General features: G+C 42.3%; 2 protein-coding genes across 5 annotated transcripts in view; both read right to left on the bottom strand.

Moving 5' to 3' along the window:
• The window catches only part of LOC141966787 (peroxidasin homolog), a 46,415-nt gene extending 42,123 nt beyond the window's left edge, over positions 1–4,292 (bottom strand). For both annotated transcript variants that reach the window (XM_074919874.1, XM_074919873.1), the window contains exon 1: positions 3,799–4,292. In XM_074919874.1, the coding sequence (XP_074775975.1) occupies positions 3,799–3,962 (164 nt within the window). In that variant the 5' untranslated portion in view covers positions 3,963–4,292. The remainder of the gene's footprint in view (positions 1–3,798) is intronic.
• Positions 4,293–7,635: 3,343 nt separating this feature from the next.
• On the bottom strand, positions 7,636–20,378 carry PCMTD2 (protein-L-isoaspartate (D-aspartate) O-methyltransferase domain containing 2). Of its 3 annotated transcripts, XM_074919922.1 has the most exons (7): positions 20,268–20,378; positions 18,866–19,433; positions 16,806–17,140; positions 15,426–15,528; positions 13,490–13,661; positions 12,410–12,533; positions 7,636–10,866 (listed from the first exon to the last, which is right to left on the bottom strand). In XM_074919922.1, exons 3-7 carry the CDS (start codon positions 17,110–17,112, stop codon positions 10,484–10,486), a joined length of 1,089 nt encoding a protein of 362 aa, XP_074776023.1. In that variant the 5' UTR covers positions 17,113–17,140; positions 18,866–19,433; positions 20,268–20,378; the 3' UTR covers positions 7,636–10,483. The 3 variants fall into 3 exon arrangements, with proteins under 3 accessions (XP_074776023.1, XP_074776024.1, XP_074776022.1); XM_074919923.1 differs by lacking the exon at positions 18,866–19,433 and having other exon boundaries at positions 12,410–12,452; positions 20,268–20,377; XM_074919921.1 differs by lacking the exon at positions 18,866–19,433 and having other exon boundaries at positions 20,268–20,377.
• Between the last annotated feature and the right edge of the window lie 420 nt (positions 20,379–20,798).

Genomic DNA, 20,798 nt, shown 5'->3' on the forward strand with positions numbered 1-20,798 from the left:
TATCACACGAGGAGGAAATGAGTAATCCATTCTTCAACCCAAAGCGCACGACAGAGACCACAAAGGGAGCAGCGTTTCCAAGAACTCATTTGCTCGGTAAACCTTTCCCCAACAAATGGATAAAGTTCCTTGTCAAAACTTATGCTCCTTAAGACTAAGAGAGCTACACCCTGTCCTACTACAGCTCCCCTACTGCAGCGTAACGACCTGTGGGAGGAAGAAAGGGACCGAGCGGCCACCAAACAAGCAGCAACAATGACGAAGGGAAACAAAACTCGTCAAGCTGGCCGTGCCCAATTAGCAACCAGGTCTGTGAACAACTGGGTCACTTCCAGTTCGTGCCAGCGACGCGTTCAGATCCCAGATACTGCGCTGCCTGTGCCCTCAGCTATGTTCCTCTAGAAGTACTCACTCATTATGTGCTATGCATAATGCAGCAAGGAGAATAACCCACGGATAATTGGATTGCAATCCATTAGCTGCCAGCCAGAGGGGAACTTCTTTCCATGGATTTCTTCTCCTCATGCCCACACGTTTCAAAGTTTATTGTTTTAAATGTCACACTGTAGAACAAATGACTTAGAAGGTTAAAGACCTATTGAAATTTTCTGAGTGTATGTTTCACAGCTGTTCCCTTCTTTGGGCTGCTGGCTAAGAGAACTGCTTGAATCCCAGCGGTAACCAGCAGATCACATCTGGATAATCATGTTCCAGTTGAACAGACAGCAGCCAAAATACGTTTGCAGTTATACACCATGAATTTTTATAGCTTACTTATCTGTACACGTGTAGCCATTCCTGCCATCCCATTCTCTGCTCAGGGTAAAACGAACAGACTTCATTACCAAAGATAAATAGTCTATTGCTAAAACCAGACATTGGGCCAGATCCTCAGCTGCACCCAGCTGGGATTGGGAAGGGAGGAGGGAAATGGCAACCAAAGAGGAGCCAGAAACAGCTCATCAATCCTGGAACTGGTTCCATGCCAATCCCAGCATCGCTCGGAGAAGGCTATGGGCTGCTCTAAGTTACGCCAGCTGGCTACAGCCCCGAGGGGGCCATCTGCCAACGGGGCTTGTTGAAGCACAGCATGTGCCGGCTAGAAGACTTCCCCACTCTTCAAGGGTTGTTGGAGAGAGGGTGGCACAGAGTCACGGAGGTCAGAAAGTCCCCAACTCCCAACTTCAAAGCAAACTCCATCTGGAAACTGCAGCTGTTCTGCGAGGGAACCAAGCCGGGGCCTGGGATCGGTGTTTGCATCTGCAGTCACAGGCTCGATCCTATTCATACCAAAGGGCAAATGTGGAAAATATCACAATCCCACATTTTCTACTCAGAATAACTCCACGATCAAGACTATTCTTGCTATAATTCTGAATGTTCACTCTGACACAACGGTCCTCCCAGGAGAAAGATTAACATACCAAAAAGCTGGAGTAGTCAAGGGCTTGGTTAAGAGGCATTCTTTGATCCTTCACGATTAAAAAAAGTTTAATTATTCAGATGTTATTTATAACAGATACAATGGGATGCTGGCTGACAAATGGATTTACATACATTAGATCTTCAAGATAGCCAGAAAGTCAGGATTTTTACACCACACAAAGGCACATGATCTGCCAACAGAGAACACTTACCAGGCTCATATGTTTTTATATCTATGGAGATCTCTGCTCATCTGTGTGGGTTTTCCTTATAATTATACAGACAGTATTAAAAGAGAATAAGCCAGATAAATCTCCTTTAAAAATACTGGTCTATAAGGACAGTCATCTCATTTTGGAATATTACTACTTCTGCATCTTGCACCTATACCACTTAGTTAATGTTTAAAAACCCAGTTTCCCATCCAAGGTTGTGGTTATCATGTTAAACTAAATAAACCAGCTTTCCAAATGGTTAAGCAGACAAAACACAGAGCATTTACAAGCAGTGTACATTCAAACTAGTTAGAGCAGGGGAGAGGGAACTAGGGTGAGTGTATACACTGCCCTGGGAAATCTGGTCACCTTTCTAGATTGAGTTTTACAGACAAATCAATGCCACCTACATTGCAGCAAGACACTACCAGGAATTTTACGGAAGCTGCAAGGACAAGCCATGGACCAGAGTTAGGTTTTACCCCCTGCAGCACAGGGAATGAAGTGTGCTGTTGCCAGAGGGCATTTAGAAATACATTATTCCGGTAATAAAAAAAAAAAAAAGTTGGTGACCACAGTGAATTTCCCTCCCTCTGCACTCACAGAATCTCTACCAGAAACACACTCAGGCTATCCAGTGTGACAGTAAATGTTGCCTCATTTCAGAGATCAGAAATTAAGCTCCACTAAGCTCAGAAATACCTCAGTTCAGCCAACAAAACAAACATCTCCCCCAGTAAAGATCCATGTTTAAACAAAGAAAAACAAGTTAATCTGCTAAAATTAAACAGTATAAGGGTATTTAAAAAAAAATAATATTTCAAGATACAGGGGGAAAAAAAATTTGGTGATCATTTGGAGAGTCAGACTCTGCAAGCTGCTGTAGAGCAGATAACCTCTACCCAGACAGTTTGCACCAAGCCAACCAGCACTGACCAGTTTCACACCATGGAATAACCACTCCATCACCAGCCGAGGGAGAGAGCAAGTCCAGCTGCTGACCTGCCCCACGTCAGGGTGACTCCCCAGCAGCAAACAGATTCCCCAAGGGCGTAGCTTTGGCAGCTGTAGCAAGTGTAGACATTTCCCTGTGTGCCACCAATGCCAGAACCTCTGTGGTGTCCATCCACCAAAGCAGATCTGGATGGCAGCACCCTGCCCACACTGCGTTCCTTAGGCTGCCAGCAGAAAAACACATCAGCAATATTAGCGAGATGTTTACAGGAAAAATGCTGGTATAGATGTGCTGGTTGGGGCCAAATTTGGTTTGTTACAGGCACAGGGAAAAGCTTCTCAAACTAGTGTTGAAAAAGTTTTCCAATTAGCAGCAGTTTAAGGAGGATGAGTACAAAGATAAATTTTTGACAGGTCTTTCCTACCACTTACAAAATAGGTGTCCAAACGAAGGGATCAGCTAAGAGTAGCACAAAGGGAAGTATTTAGCCACTTCATCTTAAAGCCACCTTTAGATTTAGGATTAGTTTAGAATCACAGGGAAGTGCTCTTCTGGATCTCCTGGTAAGAGCTGTTGAGGAGTCTCCAAGCGTTACATGCCCTTTCCCTCCACTTTTTCTATTCAAACGGGCTCAGCCAGCAGCTCCCTCGCCAACAGGTACTTTATTTCTCAAGGAATCTGTGAGTTACCACAATTGTTGCTTTCCAAAGAAGCCTGAAGTTCAGTTTGTACACTTCAGATAGAAACTGGAAAGCCAGTAAAGTTTAGGGAAGAAATGGTGTTGTGTGTGTTAGAAAATTCTGTGTTTCAGTAGAGGTAAAAGCTTGAACTGCTGTTATTTCCTCTCTCCCCCCTATATCCATATAGAAAGCCTTCTCAAATGTAAACTGTGTACCTTTCTGTAAGCTCAGTTTAACATTTGTGACCTTTGATTCTCCAAAACCATCTTCCAGTGACTGCCCTAGCATTATTCTTACTCAATTTTTCATTTCCCTCGATTGTCCTGTTAACAACTAACTGACGCCAAAACAAGCAGTTTGTTTTGTTCTTTAAAAGCATGAAAGTTTGTGATGTAGACAATTTGCAGGAAAAAAAAAAAAAAAAAAAGGAATATAAAAAGCATGCCTTTGGCCTTGACTTTTTCTTTCTTCTTTCTAAAGACCAAGCAGGTAAGAAAGGCAGTAAAATGAAATGGTTACTCACAGTATGTTTGTCTGGGGTGGGATATCGGGGATGGTTTCCAACATCAGATGCATGCATCTTACTGTAGTCCTGAAGCACAGGCAGCGACTAGGGCAGGAGCAGGAGAAACTAGGCAAGAGGAGAAAACACAAAAAGCCTCGAAGAGCTGAAGATTTGATCAGCATGGTGTTTGCTGGAGTGTATTTGCCTCAATTCTGAACTGCAGGGAGCTGACAAAAAAAAAAAAAAAAAAAGTTTCCCAGCCCTGAGGTCCAGGAGGAGGGGACTCATCAGCATGTGTTTGCAATTAAATTAAGGCAGTTTGACAGTCCAACCGCCCACCCTCTCTGCCATTATGTACATCACTGAAGATCAGACTGTTCCCACCCCTCTTTAATTGTGGTGCTGAAATACAAACTCTTAATTTTGATTTATTTTTACCTCGTTTCTTATTTTGAGCAGCGAGTTAACTCCACCTCCTCCTCAGGCATTTATCTGAAAGCATGCAGAAAGCACCTTCATGGCCAACGACCAAAAAATAACCCCGTGCCTCCAGGGCTGAGCTACGATGCAGATGGCCCAGGGTCAAGTTTTTTATGTCAGTTTTTTTGCCTTAGCACACTCTCTGCAAACTAAGGATAGCTTCTTATCTAACAGCCTGTCAAACGTATCCGGCAGTAAGGCTTTTAGGGTAGAGGCTGTCTCTTGTTACATGTAGTTGTAACATCCAACAAAAAATACGTTTCCAACCATTGACGGGAGCGTGGAATACTACAGGTAAGCGAGTTTAAAAGGGAGCTCACTAACAGAGATAAAGAACCTGAAAATAAAGACAAAAAACCCCTGACTGCATGCATTCTGTAAAGTTTCTTAGGCAGAGTAGACACCGATTCATTTCAAAGACCTTTTAGCTAATATAATTTCTTTCTACAAGGATGCAATTTAGAAAAATGTCAGGATTTTGGAGAAATTAAAGGTAATTGTGGGGTGAAGAGAGAAAGAAACTTTCAGAAATCAACTGAGTCTGAACCGTAGGAAGTGCAGACCTCAGTTTGTTGCTCCCACTGGATGGTAAAACTGAGATGCAAAGGGGAGGACTGGTTTCCAGTTGAATTAAATATAAAGATTTATAAGGAAGCTTAGAATGAAAACAGCTTGTCTTTAGGTTTTAAGTTATTACTACACAAGGTCCTAAAGGTCTGGGTTTAGCACGAGTGTGCAGCATTTACGCTCATGAGGATCAAAAGGTACTTGAGGGATTCCAAACATGGCACCATTCCACATTACCTGGAAGATAAAATAAAAGTTTCCCATCAACCTTCAGACCTGCTTCATACTGTAAACTACGATATAATTAACATGACAAAACATTACTTAACATGAGTGACATTTAAACCTCTCCGATTCTCTTCCTCCTTCAGATTGTCACTTCAGCATTTGGGGAGAAAGTGTTGGGTTTCGGGGTTTCACTTACAAATTTCATGTCACAGATGGTTAAGAGTTGGGGTTTTTTTGTTTTTTTTTTTTCTCCCAGCTCTGAAAGGGCATTGCACTGCAGGTTTTCTGCGTCTAGTCCTCAGGCAATCTGTTGTTTGTTTGCCCTGACATCACTTTGAAATCTAAGGCAGTTCTCTGAAGTCCTCCCCACTCCACCGGTGGGCCCAGCTCATGGTTTTGAACAGAGTGTCCTCTAGTGGCCACCCAACCTTTTCCTACAAAAAGGGGTTGCGAAAGGCTAAATGACCTGCTTCAGGCTTTATATAACCATTGGCAAGGTGAACGCTGGCTTTTCATTTCAATTCGAGAAGCGCATTTGTGTATCCTTCGCGTGAGAGAAGACACATCAGAGAAGACAACACAGGTTATGTCAAAGTCTTCAAGACTTCAGTCGTACGCTCTTCCAGACTGATCCGTCCCCTTAACATCTCTCCAAAACACAGTGAACTCTAGTTAGGACAGGGGAACACAGCTACTTAGGAGCTGCTCTGCAAAGAAGTACTTCTAAGAAAAATAAACACAAATGATCTCTTCAAACCATTCTTCAGTATTTAGGAAAATCATCACCACCTTCCCTAGCACCTCTAGCCACTTGACAAATACAAGGCTTTTGCCTTCAGCCTCCAGTTACATCTCAGTGAATCCACTCTGAGCTCCAAACCAACCATCTGCAAAATAAAAATCCTTTCCAGATTTATTTATATTGCAAACAACAGATCGGTCATGCTTCTATAGGTGGAATTTTAGTTCAGCACCAGGCTGGGCAGCTTCTGGAAGGATTAATGGGTATTTCTCTGCTACTTTGTGGGAATGGGCTTTTTAGTCAAGTCAGCAGATTTAACAGTGGCCGTACCGCAGGGAGTAATTTGAGTGCAAAAAGGTTTAAGTTCTGCAACCACTACATTTACTTAGAAGCAGATCTTCACTTGAACTTGAAACACATCTCTTCTACCTCGCTTATCTCCCTCTCATGACAGATGGGATGTTTGGGAGATGTAATGAAATGCAATCACAGATCCTTTACTCTTACATTAATTTATCTTATATTCCATCAACATGACCAACTGTTTAAAAGGGAGAGCGCAGCTCTGAACAAGAACCAAAAATTCACTCCCAAGCAACAGGAGTGAAAGTTAATGCTTGTGTCCCATCTTAAGCATTTCCAGCCTCTGCCAGACAGACTTTTTCACACCAGCAGAATGCAAGAAGTTTGGTTTTGGTTTTCACATGTGGGTTGTTTTTTTTTTTTTTCCCCGCCCTTCTTTGTTTTATTTTTAACTATCACTTCTGTCCCAGTATAAAGATTTCATTAGCACAGGTCCCCTGAGGAGCTCATCACTACTTCCCAGGGAACTGCGATGTTTTATGTTTTACTATGAAGTAAACAAACATTATCTGACAAACTGAATTTACTCGATACCATTTGTATGACACATCCATAGCTTTCCAAAGCAGAAAATGGTTTTTCTTCAGCAAGCATCACGTGAAGGAAAATGTTAACACTGAACTAGTCCCGTGTTATAGTTGGTAAAAGGACATCCATCATACACACAGATGACAGGAAGAAACACAGACTACAGGTAATTATCCTGTGGAATAAAGGTTAACAGAAACATTTAATTAGCAGCAGCTGTATTTGCTGTTATGATCAGTTTCCTATTACAGCTAAAGCCAAAATATTATTCTCAATACTAGTGAAATGGAAGCCTTGAACACCAGCTCTTAAAAATCTGCATTAATTAAGCACTGAAACAGAGCACAGGAGGCAAGAGGGGAGCTGCAGTTCGGAATGCATTAAACTCCTGATGTGTTTGGTTTAGGCAGCTCCTTGAAGCACAGAAATGGACTAAATGACCTCTTGATACCTGTTGACTACAGGTCCAACAGCCAGGTTAAGTGAATTCTCTCTTGAACCATTCTGATACCTTAAATCTAGATCAGTTCTGTGTGTGCTAATTCCAAAATACATCTTGCACAACTCCCTTACATAAAGGTTTAGAAATCATCAGCTGGGCAGGTTTCTTTTGAGAGGTTATATTCTGAGGAGTTCATCTAAAAACTATGCATCTGCACCATATTATTAAGAGCTTTTTCTAGTATTCTAGTGTCTTAACCTTCAATTATGGAAATAAGTACTTATCTACAAAGTATTCTAATCACAACATGATGCAAAGCCATGTTAAGAAGGCTAAAAAGTCTTTACTGAATTTATTGATACAGAAACACTTATTAATAAAGTTTAAATTGCATAACACTTGCATGCCTCAGGCCAATTTAACTCTAGTTTCTACACACAGATTTTTCAACTTACACACTAATGATCAAAGCAGCTTGAAGTTCTTTTTTTTTTTTTTTTGCAAATTTACTGCAGTATCGAAACCTAAAAGGAGTCACATACAATTGAAGATTACTCAGAACACAAAAGGAAACAAAGCAGGTAAAATCCTAGACAGTTTACAGACTATACAAAAACGGTTATGCTACAATTACTCTATTAGAAATGCATACAAAACTACAGTGCAAGTGCTTGTGCACAGGGAAAAGGTATTTACAGTTCCCCTTCATTTACAGGCTATAAGCAATACTATTTCACAATTATATTACACATAAAATTTCCACTATGTATTTGTTTGGATCTGTGGGGTTTTTGGACAAGGGGACCAGTTGACAACCTAGAACATAAATGTCCTGTATATATATTTATTTATTCATCCTTATCCAGGAAAAATAGCAGTTATTTTATGCATCTTATAGAAAGCTACAAAAATCCAGCAAATGTAATAAAAAAGGCAAATCTGGTGAAAAATCTGATAAAGTATCTTTTACAACAGGGGGTGGGATGGGGACAAAATTAACCAGGGATAAAGGAAAGATAATTCTCCCTCAACTGGTCAGCTTTAACAGAATCTCAGCAAGGCTTACTAATCCAAACCTGAAGTTTATTGTCTTTTTTTTAAAGCAACTTCTTTAAAAGAAGTTTCGTAATTAAGCAACTGAAGGATGACCTAGTAGCTAAAAAGGAGGAGGCACCCTGTACTGTGGAGGGGTATGGAAACTGTGCCACAACACAGAAAGGCACACACCTGGTGTGACAGCTACTAAGCAGAAATGCCTCACAAAGGGGAAGCACAAAGAAATATTACGTGTAGCTTCTGTTAAGCTTCTATTTACCACCGTCTTCAGGATTTTCATTTGTAGAAAGAAATTCATTGTAGCTGCCAGAATTACAAGATGGGTACTCGACCATTTACAGGAAACCATCAGCTCAGTGGCCACAGAACTGCCCCACTTAAAATAAAAAAATAAAAATCTGCAGGAGCAAGACAGCTTGGGGTACCATTTAGACCAGAAGCAAATACTTAGGAAACCCGAGGCAAAACACAGCCTGCAACCGTGGTAAGTGCCAGTGGCCACGTGGCACTGTATTATCAGATGATATTCTCAAAGATATTCAAAAAGCCTATTAGGCAAGGAAGGGTTCTCCACCTTGGGCTTAGACATACAGGAGTTTTTTGGTTTTTTTTCAAAGCCGCACAGAACTTCAAAAGAGTATTTATCATCAAGTTGTGCAACTCAGCACCATTAACCGAAAACCCAGTGTATTTTTGGCAAAACAGTCTTCATTCATTCCTCTTCAGAAAACGAGGAAACATCACTAAAAAAAAAAAAGATACCAACACCATGATACCAACTTAAGCGCTTCTGATGGGGCAATGCCTTAACAAAGCTTCATTACCTACTGAGAGGGGGTTTATCAAACACCCCCCCTCCCAGCTTTAGGAGTATTTCACATCAATACAAGCTCAAGGGTTTCTTTCCAGCCTTTACCAGTTTGGGTAGATTTTTCAAACAGGCTGATCCAAGTAAAATTCCCCTTCTAAACATGGTATCTCTTTCCACCACCATTACAGGAAGACTCAGGAATAAAAATTAGAGCTCACATCCACCGAACTGCAGTGTAAAGTCCTTCTGTATGAGCCTGTTAAATCATCTACTTAATTGTTGCAGGAATAAAAGAACGTACCAAGACGATCAACTTCATTCCACCTGCTGTATGTGGACCGTGTGTACACAAGTTATATTCCGGCCACCTTGCTACAGCACAGGCACACACACAGGAACACCTAAAAACTGCATCGATTTGGCTTTCTAGACTGTTTTGAGGTTCTACACACTCTCCACAAAACTACATTTGGCTGATTTACCAGGACACAAGCCACTCCACTCAGGCTAGCGCTCTGCAATTCACTCCATTCAGCCCAGTAGACATTAAGTTATCTCACATACCAGCAAAATCCACAGATTCTGCTTTCACAGCCAGTTTTCACAAACTCACCGCTCTGCATCTCCTCGCTACCCTCTTCCCCATTCAGAATTACTCTGTAAACATTTCCAGAGACAACAGCCTACCCTAGCATCCTGTCAAAGCTAATCAGCTTTGCAATTCTTCACTTCCCTCCCTCGCTTTAAAAAAAAAACACCCAAAACCCCAAAACCACAGCTTTGCATCTCAGACTAGTTCACTAGAACAGGTGTTTCCCATTAAGAAAATCAATATTCTGTAAAACGCTTTTGCCTTTTACTGAAAAATTATATATATAAATTTTAAAGTAAAACTGAGACCGACCAAAGGGGAGCTGATGCTTTCCTTCTCATTCAAAACCTGGATGCCACAAGGGTAATGCCAAAAATTCTTTCCTTTCTGTAAAAGTTGTGCTTTTTCAGATTACTGGAAGAAATAAGATTTGCCAGGTCAGTTTTTACTAATAATCTTCATCCTCCATTAAACACACACCACGGGGTAGACACATGGCAGGTTTAGTGGGAGAGCACACAGACAGCAAAGGTCTTTGGGGAACTGCTTCAGAATATTTAAAAACTGCAATTCGGTAGAGAAGCCATGAGATTTTTAGAGTATCTCTGTGCAGTTAGTTTCAGGGAATTAAATCCTCCTTTCCATAAGCAGCTGAGCATTTCACCAACTTGCTTCCTAAGGAATCCCTGCTGTAGGATAAAACTATAGCACACAACTGAGAAGAAAGAAGAAACCCAAAAAAAGCTCTAATGTTTAAGTATACAGCAGCCACATTCCCCAGCTAGCCTACTGCCTTGGGTGGTCATATTAGCAGGCAAGCAAGTGGTATACATTTGTCAAGCCCTAAGTAGTACTTGATTTTCTGCCTACTTCCCACTTTCTAGAAGAAGGAAATTACTTTTCCCGGTAATAAAGCAGGTAATATTTCAAGGGATCAGGCAAAGGCAGACTCAAGACCTTTTCTCTCAAAAAGTTTACAGGGGGATCTGGCTTTAGTTCAGAGGGTTTAGTTTCTTCCTCTTCTCGTGCCTCATCCTCGATATCCTCACTGTTGTTGTTATCATCTGATGGGTTGGAGATACGACTTGCGAAGACCTCTTTGTCCAAGAAAACAATAGTTTCCATGCGACGGCGACGCACACGTCTTCGTTTAAATCTTGGGGGGTTCTTCAGCCCGTTTCCATTTTTGCTCATTGTTTCTTGGTGTATAATTTTTTTAATGGTTCCTCGGATGGCTATGCGAGCCAGATCCTGGAGGCTGCGAACAGCCACTGGGGCTAAAACAAAACGAAAACCATGAACAGATATGGAGAAACTCCCCGCAAGAGTACTCGTAGGAAAAGTTGAATTTGCTCAAATTAAATCAGGCCACTTGAATTCCCTGCTGGGATTACAAAAACAGCTCTATTCAACTCCTGTCAACTCAGATAAACTGTACTGTAACTTTCCAAACAAAATTTAATTACGCATTTCTCTCATTAACTGAAGAAAAAGAATGGGATGAAAGAAGAGTTTAATATTTTGACGTCAAGTCCTCACAATTATTTTAAGACACACATGTCTTAAAGATTTTAAGAATGCAGACTTAGTGACTGAAACTGTGACTGTTTAATAACTTCAAAAAAAGTATTATCCTACTGTAGATAACTAGACCTGAAGTCTATTTAACTCTTCCATAAAATCATTTTTCTATTGTAAGGTTGCTTCAGCTTTGCCAAGTTCTTCACTTACAAAACACAAGTACTATTTATGCTCTTCAAAAACTGCTTCAGACTTAGTGGGTGAAGACAGGCTGGAAACCATTTGGTAAAAGTAATTATAGAAGCATACAATAAGTTATTGTATTAAAATACCTCCCACATTAATGGTTTGGAAGACTGTTCTGTCTTCTGCAGTTATTTGCTGCCAGCCCATAAAGGCACAACATAAAACTCATGCAGCATAAAGAAAAAAAAAATAAATGCATTGATACACACATATCCATGTATTAAAATAAAATTGAATCAATAAAAAAAAAAAACTGTCTTCTACTGACAAGCAAGCTTTGCTATGACCTGACTGAAGGAACCAGACAAAAATGACATGTAATATATATGCAGGTCTCTGTACAAAGCCACCATACAAAGTGTGCTGAAATATGCACTTAATGGACTTTATGACACTGCATAGTGACTGCTTACTGAGCTGCTTTTTGTCATGCAAAGACACCTTTCCAGAATAAGGACAAAGCCTGATTAATCTCTTTATGGAAGTATCTCTATCTTCATGCGTTCTTAAGAGGACTCTCTACATCAGAGCCTTAATCTAAAGATTGAGGCCACTGCATACAACCCGCATTTCAAACAGCTAACCAAAAATTGCACAACTTCTATCCCTCAAACGTTCCAGGTTCAGGATAATTCTGAATTGCTGGGCGGTGACAGCCTTTGAGTAGATATAATATTTGTTCACAGGTACCGCTTGCGTGTTTTCCATCACCACGGCACAGGGCCTGAGAACCACCACGACAGTACGTAATTCAGGCCTGGAACTGATGTCTGCATGTGCAAAAATCCCACCACACATCCCACAGAGTTTAGGTGCAATTTCACAAGAAATCATTTGCATTTCCCATCTATTTTATGCAGTTCTGACTCTTGCACCAGGTCTCCACAGATAGCCTCAAAGATAGACTGGGATGCCACACAAGATTTAGACAACTGTTCAAAGAAGGAAACAGCTGAAAGGATTCACAGGGATGTTACATCGAAGGAAGCAAGGTGCAGCTTAGGCCAAATAGCAGAAGAAACCTCCCCCGTACTCAGGAATGTCTGTACTCACGCAAGTGAACGAGCCTTGATTTTCCTGAATCTGCGTGGTTAGGCTGAATCAAAGGAGCAAAAGAAACAGCAAGAATCTTCTTGGTCTCCCAGGCAGAAGGACCAGTACGAGTTATCTTAGTCAACTAAACCAAAACAAGGAGATTATTGTCCATTGTGTGAGCCACAGTAGATTTCTGAACAAGAAAAAAAAATGAACAAACAACTTTTCTGCCTGGACAAGTGTTTAAAGTACTAGATGCTACAACAGTAAAAGTTAGATAATAAGGAGAAACACTGGTGGTTTTTTGAGAAAACTGAGAATTCCTTACAGGATTAGCCCCAAGTAACTTCATCTGTCACAAAAGAGCAGTTTGAGTCACCCTGCTTCCCCAGATTTTCCTCAATTCTGAGCCAGCGCAGCTATGTGTGACCACTGAGAAAACACATCAGTCAGCAACGAACACTCACTCCTGAAGGAAGTCTGCAGATCACTGAATTTCTGTTCCAGCTCAAATCTCCTGCATCAACTCACTGCAGAGCATCTGACTGGGAAGAAACTGCACTGTGCTCATCTCAACTACCCTGACAGAGGTGAAAGGTCAGATACCTACAACTCAAAATTCAAGGCCGTTAAAACAACGCGCTATTACACCAAAAAAGTAATCTGAATTATAATCCCGAGCTCACACACAGGGCAGTTTAGTTTTACTAAAAGAGATCCATTGACACTTGTAAATAGGGACTGCCTGCACTCTCTTTCATAAGCCAGTTAGGGTGTAAAATCTTGTATTTTGAAATACAACACTGTATTTATATAACCTGAACAAAGCCTTGCTGACGTTTTTCTGCAGCGTGAAAGTAAACTCGCAATTAACAGCAACAGATCGGAATATGTTGAGAAAGACTGGCAGAACTATGAATTTCTTAAATATTACAAAGTGTGCAAAGTTCAGTTTCCACTCAGTGAAAACTGGTGCACTTAATGCTTTCCTCAACCTGCTACAAGAAGGGCAAATTTAAAAATTAAAGAGCTACTGACTAAATCGAGACCAGAATTAAGAATAATTGAAAGAGAAACACAGGCAGAAAGGCACTCAACCTTCTCTTCTAGAGGCATGACAAGAATTCCCCCGACTTTCAACAGATTCTTCATATAATCTTCGTGTTCTTTCTGCACTCCAGCACCACAGTAAACACGGTCATACTGAGTACAGTCTGGAGAAATCTCTAAACAATTGCCGGTAACAAAAGATGGTTCACAGAATTCAAATCTGAAAATGAAGAAGATGAGTATCATGCAGTAATATTACACTTTATCAAAGACATTTTTTTCATGATTCTGAAAAAAAACACAGCAATGAAAAATACTTGAAAAAAGGTTTCACAGCATTTCTCCTCCAAAGACCATAGATTCCAGATATTAATCAGAACCAACCACGGCTAGAAGTCTCAAAACCACAGAACAATGAGGTGAGAATTCAGATTAAATCTCCAAAGGATAAGGATGCGTAATTTCATACTTGATAATTGCATATAACTCTTCAGAAGGAGCTATTTTTAGTCACCTGATGCTGACCCAGTTATAATATGCAAATATAAATATTAGACCTGCAATTCCAAACGTTAAGGTCTTTTAAGGATCGCACCAGGGTTTTTTTGGGGCATTTCCAGAAGCTTTTAAATGGTTTTCAGATGTTGTGGGGAACTATCACCTGACACTTCAGAAAGAGGCTTTGCTGAAGCCAATGGAAATTTTGCCATTAGCTTCAAAAGAACTGTGATTTCACCCTTCATAAAAAGAATTTTCACCTATATCATTTCTGATTCAGTTTAGAAGTAAACGGTTCTATGATGCTTCTCGTTTTCTTACATGCTCCAAAACTACATAAGCTTCAAGCCCTACATTTGAGGGCTGATTTTGATGGAAGTTGTACAACATATCCATTCCTCTACTGGTATCTTGAGAGGCAGCTCAATATAGCACCAATTTATTCCTAAACACTTCCTGAAGCTTTCTGCTTTTGCAAAGCGTGCTAGACATTCAGAGCAGCCAGCTAACAGTTCCTGCACACGGTGTTCCAACAGCATAACCCAGCAGACATTTCTCTCAGCAATGCCAACTTTCCAGCCACGCTGATATCTGAATTCAGCTCACTATTGTTCCATAACTCTATTTGTCTGGAGACAATGACTTCCTTAAAACACCTATTCAAACAAAAGCAATGTGAGTCCGGAAAAAAAAAAAAAAAAAACTATCATCTATGTGCAAGCACCATCTGTGCTGAAAACTTTCAGTCCGCTGCCAACATCAAGAAAATACAGCCCCGTCATCAGCAGCTTTTCAGTACAGCAGTAAGAGCACAGGGCTGAATAGTTTAAACTCCAGCATATAATATACTTTAATTTTCTTCCTCCCACGAGAGGAGGCCTATCAGGTATCCAGAGATGCTTTACTTCCCTGTTTGACCAAACTGTGAGGTGGATCCAAAAATATGACAGCTACAACTTTTATTGCTGAAGTTACTATTGGCAATGGTTATCTCGCTGCAAAGTTATTACTTGTGACAGCAGCAAAATGGAGGTTCTAAGGAACATAAACACCAAGCAGTTTCAGTACCATTATAAAACTACCTTCATATTTTAAACCAGCATTTTTCTTCTTCTCGGATAAAACACATTACACCACCACAGAAATCAGTTCATATTCTTCTGATAATTCTCAGATCAAACAGAACTATTATTGTTACTTGCAAGTTTCAAGCTGTGACCTGAAAGTGCATTTTAAAATAAGTAACCTTCTTCAGCTTCCTTTAAGCTCTGCAACAGCAGCACTGCTAGTAAAAACACCGCAAAAATTTCTGAAATTCCCCCTCAATACCCATCAGCTTCGAAGGTCACACACTGCAGCTCAGCAAACCTAAAGAGCCAGAATCCTCAGATTACCCGGAATCCAGAGCTGCCACATGGGAGCACAAACTGCCAGGACTAAAGCCAAATGCACAAAATGAATCCAAACGGGCATTCCACATTCTTACTTGTCAAAGCTGTCACTTGTTTTAATGAAGAAGTCCAATTTCTGCTTCGCATATTCGATCACATCGGAATGAAGCTCCACACCATGGTTAACACCAAAAGGACCTGCAAATTCAGAACACTAGGATAATGGTAACGAGCAACAACACTAAATCCAACGGGACTGAATACAGTTCTGGTTATTTCCTCTAACAGATTGCTCCTGGAGTGTCAGACAGAGCCTGTGTAGGGTCAGCTATCTTAGTACTACAGTGGGAGCTGGAACCCTATACCTGCAATTTCTGGCAGCAAACGAGACCGTTTTGCACAATTGGTTTTGAATCGTTTCCTCTTAACTATGCAGGAAATTCCTCGGTAGGAGGGCAACACTGACACTACTGCTGTAAAACTGACCACCTGGAAAAAATTCCAGTACAGAACAATAGCCTGCATGTTTTAATACCTCCATCAAAACAATATTTGTTATTTTTATACCCCCTTGCTGATACGCTAAAACTCACCTCAAAGGAATCAGTCCACCATACACTGTACCTCAACTAACAGCAAAAAATCAATATGAAAATACAGAAGTTTTTCAGCACTCACACTTTTTATTCAGGAATGACTTGTTAACTTTTCCAAAAATTCAAAAAATTCAAAAGCCCTGGAGTTACATATTGGCATCCTAGGTAATCTCAACAAACCCAGCAGAAAAGCACAAGTGGGAGATGGGAGTAAGGCTCTATCCTGACAAACAATTCAGCCGTTATAATTCTTGACACCCCCACAAAAGGAAAATATGTACCCTATAGTCATTTGCTATCTATCCTGGCAGCACAACTGCTGACTGAAATACTTAAGGGCAAATTGCAATCGTGTAATTGCACTTTGATGCTTTGCACCTACTGCAGATGTGGTCACAAAGCCAGTTCTGACGCACTAGTTGCTTTCCAGAGACTATTCTCACCTCGTATGTTGATGAGAATCAAAACTGGATCTCAAAACATGTTTCAGTCTAGACAACACAGTGTAAAAACAAACAAGGCACAGGGCAGCTGTAGTCACAGCTCAACAGCAGACATGCTCAAGCCTAGTTTAAATATGAGCTGGGTTCTTAAGGGGCAGCAAACCCAAGTTTGTGCCCAGTCCTGCAGGAATCCACTGCAGGCACCTCTGCAATTGCATCGCTGCCTGTTCTGAACTGCCACAGGAATCTGGATCCCAGCCAGTTCCAGAGAAAAGGTTGCAAGAATCCCAACAAATTGGCCAGCTGGATTAATGCATTCGTTACTTGTTGAGCTACCTTTTAGTTTCATTACTTGAGGAATGCCTCGCTCCCAATTTCAAAACCTTTCCTTTTTAAATCTAATATAAAGGGTTAACGTGATTGAAAAAGTATTTACCCAAGATGAGTCCAACCATAGAACTCAGATAACCAGTGCCACTGCCAAGATTCAAAAACGACAGCCCTGGTTGCAGATCCAAAGCTTCCATCACCTCAGAGTAAATGCACGGTGCCGAGAGATGAATATTTCCATGCTTCCACGCCAGGTCCTTGTAGGCATTATCTTTGAACTCCTCCAGGTAGTAATCTGCTCGATCAATGGCTCGGAACGCCTGCTCCACCAGTTCTGTCCTGATGTATTGTGCCTCCTTCAGGTTATCAATTAATTCATCGTTATCTTCTCCTGCACTCACCGCACCTCCCATCTTCAACAGTTTTCTCTGAGCGCTAAAACTAAAAGAGTAACAAAGGAAGGTGAGGTACAGAACATGCACTCGGACACTGAATTACACTGATGTACACTCTAAGTACTCTGAGAGAGACCTTTAGGTACTCTGAAGACCACAAGCACCAGAGAAAACATTACCACCAACACCCCCACCCCCATTCAGACAATGAAAACCAAAATGCAGCAGATCTGGCATCTAGTACCTGACACTAGTGGGGAAAACCACAATAGACAAGTTAAATGTGCAACGCCTGTCTTCAAACACAACCATTTTACCGGCATGTCAGCTTTTCCACTGAACCCTTTTATATAAAGGATTATTCCAGCTCCTATGCTTATAGGTCATTTTTCATTGCAAATCCAACCAACAGTGCAAGTTTGGCTTGCTTGTCAGAATTCTTGCCACACGCAGACTTTCTATCTCTAATAGTATCAAAAGGAAATTAAGAGACTAAGACACAGGCAGCCAGAACCAGAAAAATGTTGAGTTACATTTTCTTTGAACATGCATCAGGATGCTGATTTCACAGTTAGAACTCTGACCTAGAGCACAAGCTTGCTTATTTTAGCAAATGCACTTTCACACAGCTCATCTTTATACCTTGAGCCATCACCATTAGTAAAGCACTTAACCATACAGACAGCAACTGCAGAGAGAATTTCCACTGAACCCTGGGGAACTCCTTAGGTCCTCTGAAGTCCTAGATGAGCCAATTTGGAAACTTTTCAGTGACACAGATTTTTGAATTACAAACATGTCCGACCTCACAGACATGATTGTCTCCAGCAACTTGCTCAGGCCTGTTGGTGTGGGGAAGAAAAGCAAACACTTTCCTTGACTGTGCATTACCCTAAGCATGGCTATATGCTTCATGTCGTAAAATTTCTGTAACTTTTAAAGGAAAAGGTATAGGGGGAGAAGAACACAGAAGAACTTATCACTCAAAATTAATCTAGCTTTTCTTCCTTTCCCATATCCTAAAAAAAAAAAATCCTTTTCAGAAAACACAACATGATTTTTTGAAAAAATGCATTTATTTACAATGCCTTTCTGTGCTCACAGTAACAACCACAGAAGCAGCAGCTTTAGAGTTCATTCCTGGGATCAGAAGATCTGCCTACAGCTAAATTGCTGGGGTTTATTTGTTACATTCAGCGAGAGCAAATTACACACTTTCATTTTCAGAGGAAACAAAGAAAAGATACAAGAGTCTAAGGAAATTTCACAGTTATTCAAATTACAGGTAATCAGGATGGTATGTTGAGACACACAAAACAGGATATACTTAGGCAGGGAACTCAAGCCAGTTTTTAATACATTCATGTCTCAAACACAATCAATCCAGCTTCATTAGTATAAGACTTAAAAAAATGCCACCCTTCTCCTTTCTATACTTACCCCTTCATTTTGTCTACAAAAAGCGATTGTGTTTTACTACTTCACAATGAAAACACATCAATTTGAAGGCTTAGGTGGGTTCATCAGCCAATTTGATTTTTTTTTTCTCCTCTTACATACACAAATAATTGCATCTGCACATACAGGGTCGCTTATACCTTTGGTCACTATGCATTATATAACATTCTGCATTAAAATCTTCCCTGAGGGTGTTGATTCCCTTGACTTTCTTTTGTGTTAGTTTGTTCTTAGGCTTGCTTCTTTCTTCCACTTAAGCTCTTTTTGCTACTAAAAAAAATCTAAACTTTAAAGTATGAATAAAAAGTTGCACCTTTAACAGCGTTTCACTTTGGATCCCCAACAAATTCTTTCTGATGTACACAAGCCTCACTGGGACAACTGGTCTGACCTGGTTTCAGCTCAGCTATATGATCAACAACAGCTCTTCCATGGTCTACAAGATGGAGGACATTTTTCTAATGAGATCAAGGAATATCCAAGTTGTGAGGGGTGTCAGTCACTTCTGAAATGATTACTTTTATTGGATCCTTGCCCATTTTCAACGAAATGCATGTTTTATATGCAGAACACAGGCATTTAAAATCCTCTTCACATAATGCCACATCTTTATTCAGCTTTGTTTCCCTTCTCCCATTGGAAGCGGTAACTAAGACTGTGAGTAGGATTTAACAAACTTTTAAAAACAAAATCCTCTCCCTCCATAATGAGCCCAGTTGCACTTTTTACACTTCTAGGTAAAGCACCGATTTCCACAAATCTGAACAGGGACAAAGTTCACATGCAAAAATTATGATCGTTAGCTGATCACAACACAGGTATCAAACCAAGCAGCCTTTTAGTGTTGAAACATCCCTTCAACTGCACGTTGCCATCTTCCCCTTTAAGAAAAACAAAACAGAAAAACAAACAAGTCTGACGTGAGAAGCTGCATTCAGACGCCTGACACAAACACTGAAATTAAAGCAATTTCTTCCAAGGCAAAACACCAGCAGATGCCACAGGGGAAGACTCGAAACAATACACAAGGCACAAAAATGCAATTCTTCACCCCAACACGTTTCCAGGGTAATCCCTGCTCTGACATAATACGCTCCAGAAGAAATAACAAAGGTGAGGCTATTTACCGATTAAAAAAAAAAAAAAAGTTACAGTTGGCACAGCATTCAACCCGATCCCTTGTAACCCTCTCAAACAACAAATTAAAAAGCCCCACGCTGTATAGCTCAGTCACTACCTGCGTTATCAGGCTGCTGGCGAGGAAAGTGACGGAGATAAGCGCGGGAGGGAGGTCTGGGGAAGCCTGGTGTGCTATCTCCCCCCCTCTCCCCCGTTTTAATCACCCCTGGGTGCCCCCGGTCTCCACACAGCCTCGCTGCCTCCAGCCATGCCCGCGGCCGGGGGGGGGGGGAGAGCCCAGGCCGCCCGTGCGGGGAGGCGGCGTTGGGGCGAGGGAGAGGCCAGGAGAAGGGCCATACCCCCCCGGCGGGGCAGCCCCGGCAGAGGCGGGAGCCCCGCTGCCGGGGGAAGGCCGCAGGGCAGGGCCGAGGGGGGCAGCGGCCTGAGGGGGCGGCGCGACTCAGGCCGGGGCTGAGGGGAAGGGGGGCGAGGCGAGGGGGGGGGGTGTTGCTGCAGCCGCCCGGTGAGGTCGGATCGAGCCGAGACCGGCTGGACCTCAGCGGACGGGGTCTCCTCACCCCCCCCCACAGCCGTACCTGAGCGGCGGGTGGGTCGGTGCGACCCGCTCCCCTCCCCTCCCGGGCCCGGCGGCGCCGCCGTCCCGCCGCGCTCCGGAGCTGTAAACAGTGACCAGCTGAGCGGCGGCCGCGCCACTGCGCCTGCGCGGGGCCCGCCACCGCCCGGCGGGGGCACACGGGGCGTACCACTGCGGCCCGGCGGGGGGGGAGCGGAGCGTACCACTGCGGCCCGGCGGGGGGGGCTCTCTGGGCCGTACCACACAGACCCAGCGCGGGGCGGCGGGAGTCTGTGCCATTGCGGGGTGAGGGGGCAGCGCCGGGGGAACCACCAGTGCGCGGGCTCCGTCACGGAATCCTCTGGGTTGGAAAAGCCCCTGAAGCTCCTCCAGCCCCACCATGACCCTCCCCCTGACCCTTCCCAACTCCCCCAGATCCCTCAGCGCTGGCTCAGCCCGACTCTTCAACCCCTCCAGGGATCCCGGGGACTCCCCCCTGCCCTGGGCAGCCCATTCCAACGCCCAACAGCCCCTTCTGCACAGAAATCCTTCC

Source organism: Athene noctua, chromosome 16 (genome assembly GCF_965140245.1).
Source record: "Athene noctua chromosome 16, bAthNoc1.hap1.1, whole genome shotgun sequence".
Classification (NCBI taxonomy): domain Eukaryota; kingdom Metazoa; phylum Chordata; class Aves; order Strigiformes; family Strigidae; genus Athene; species Athene noctua.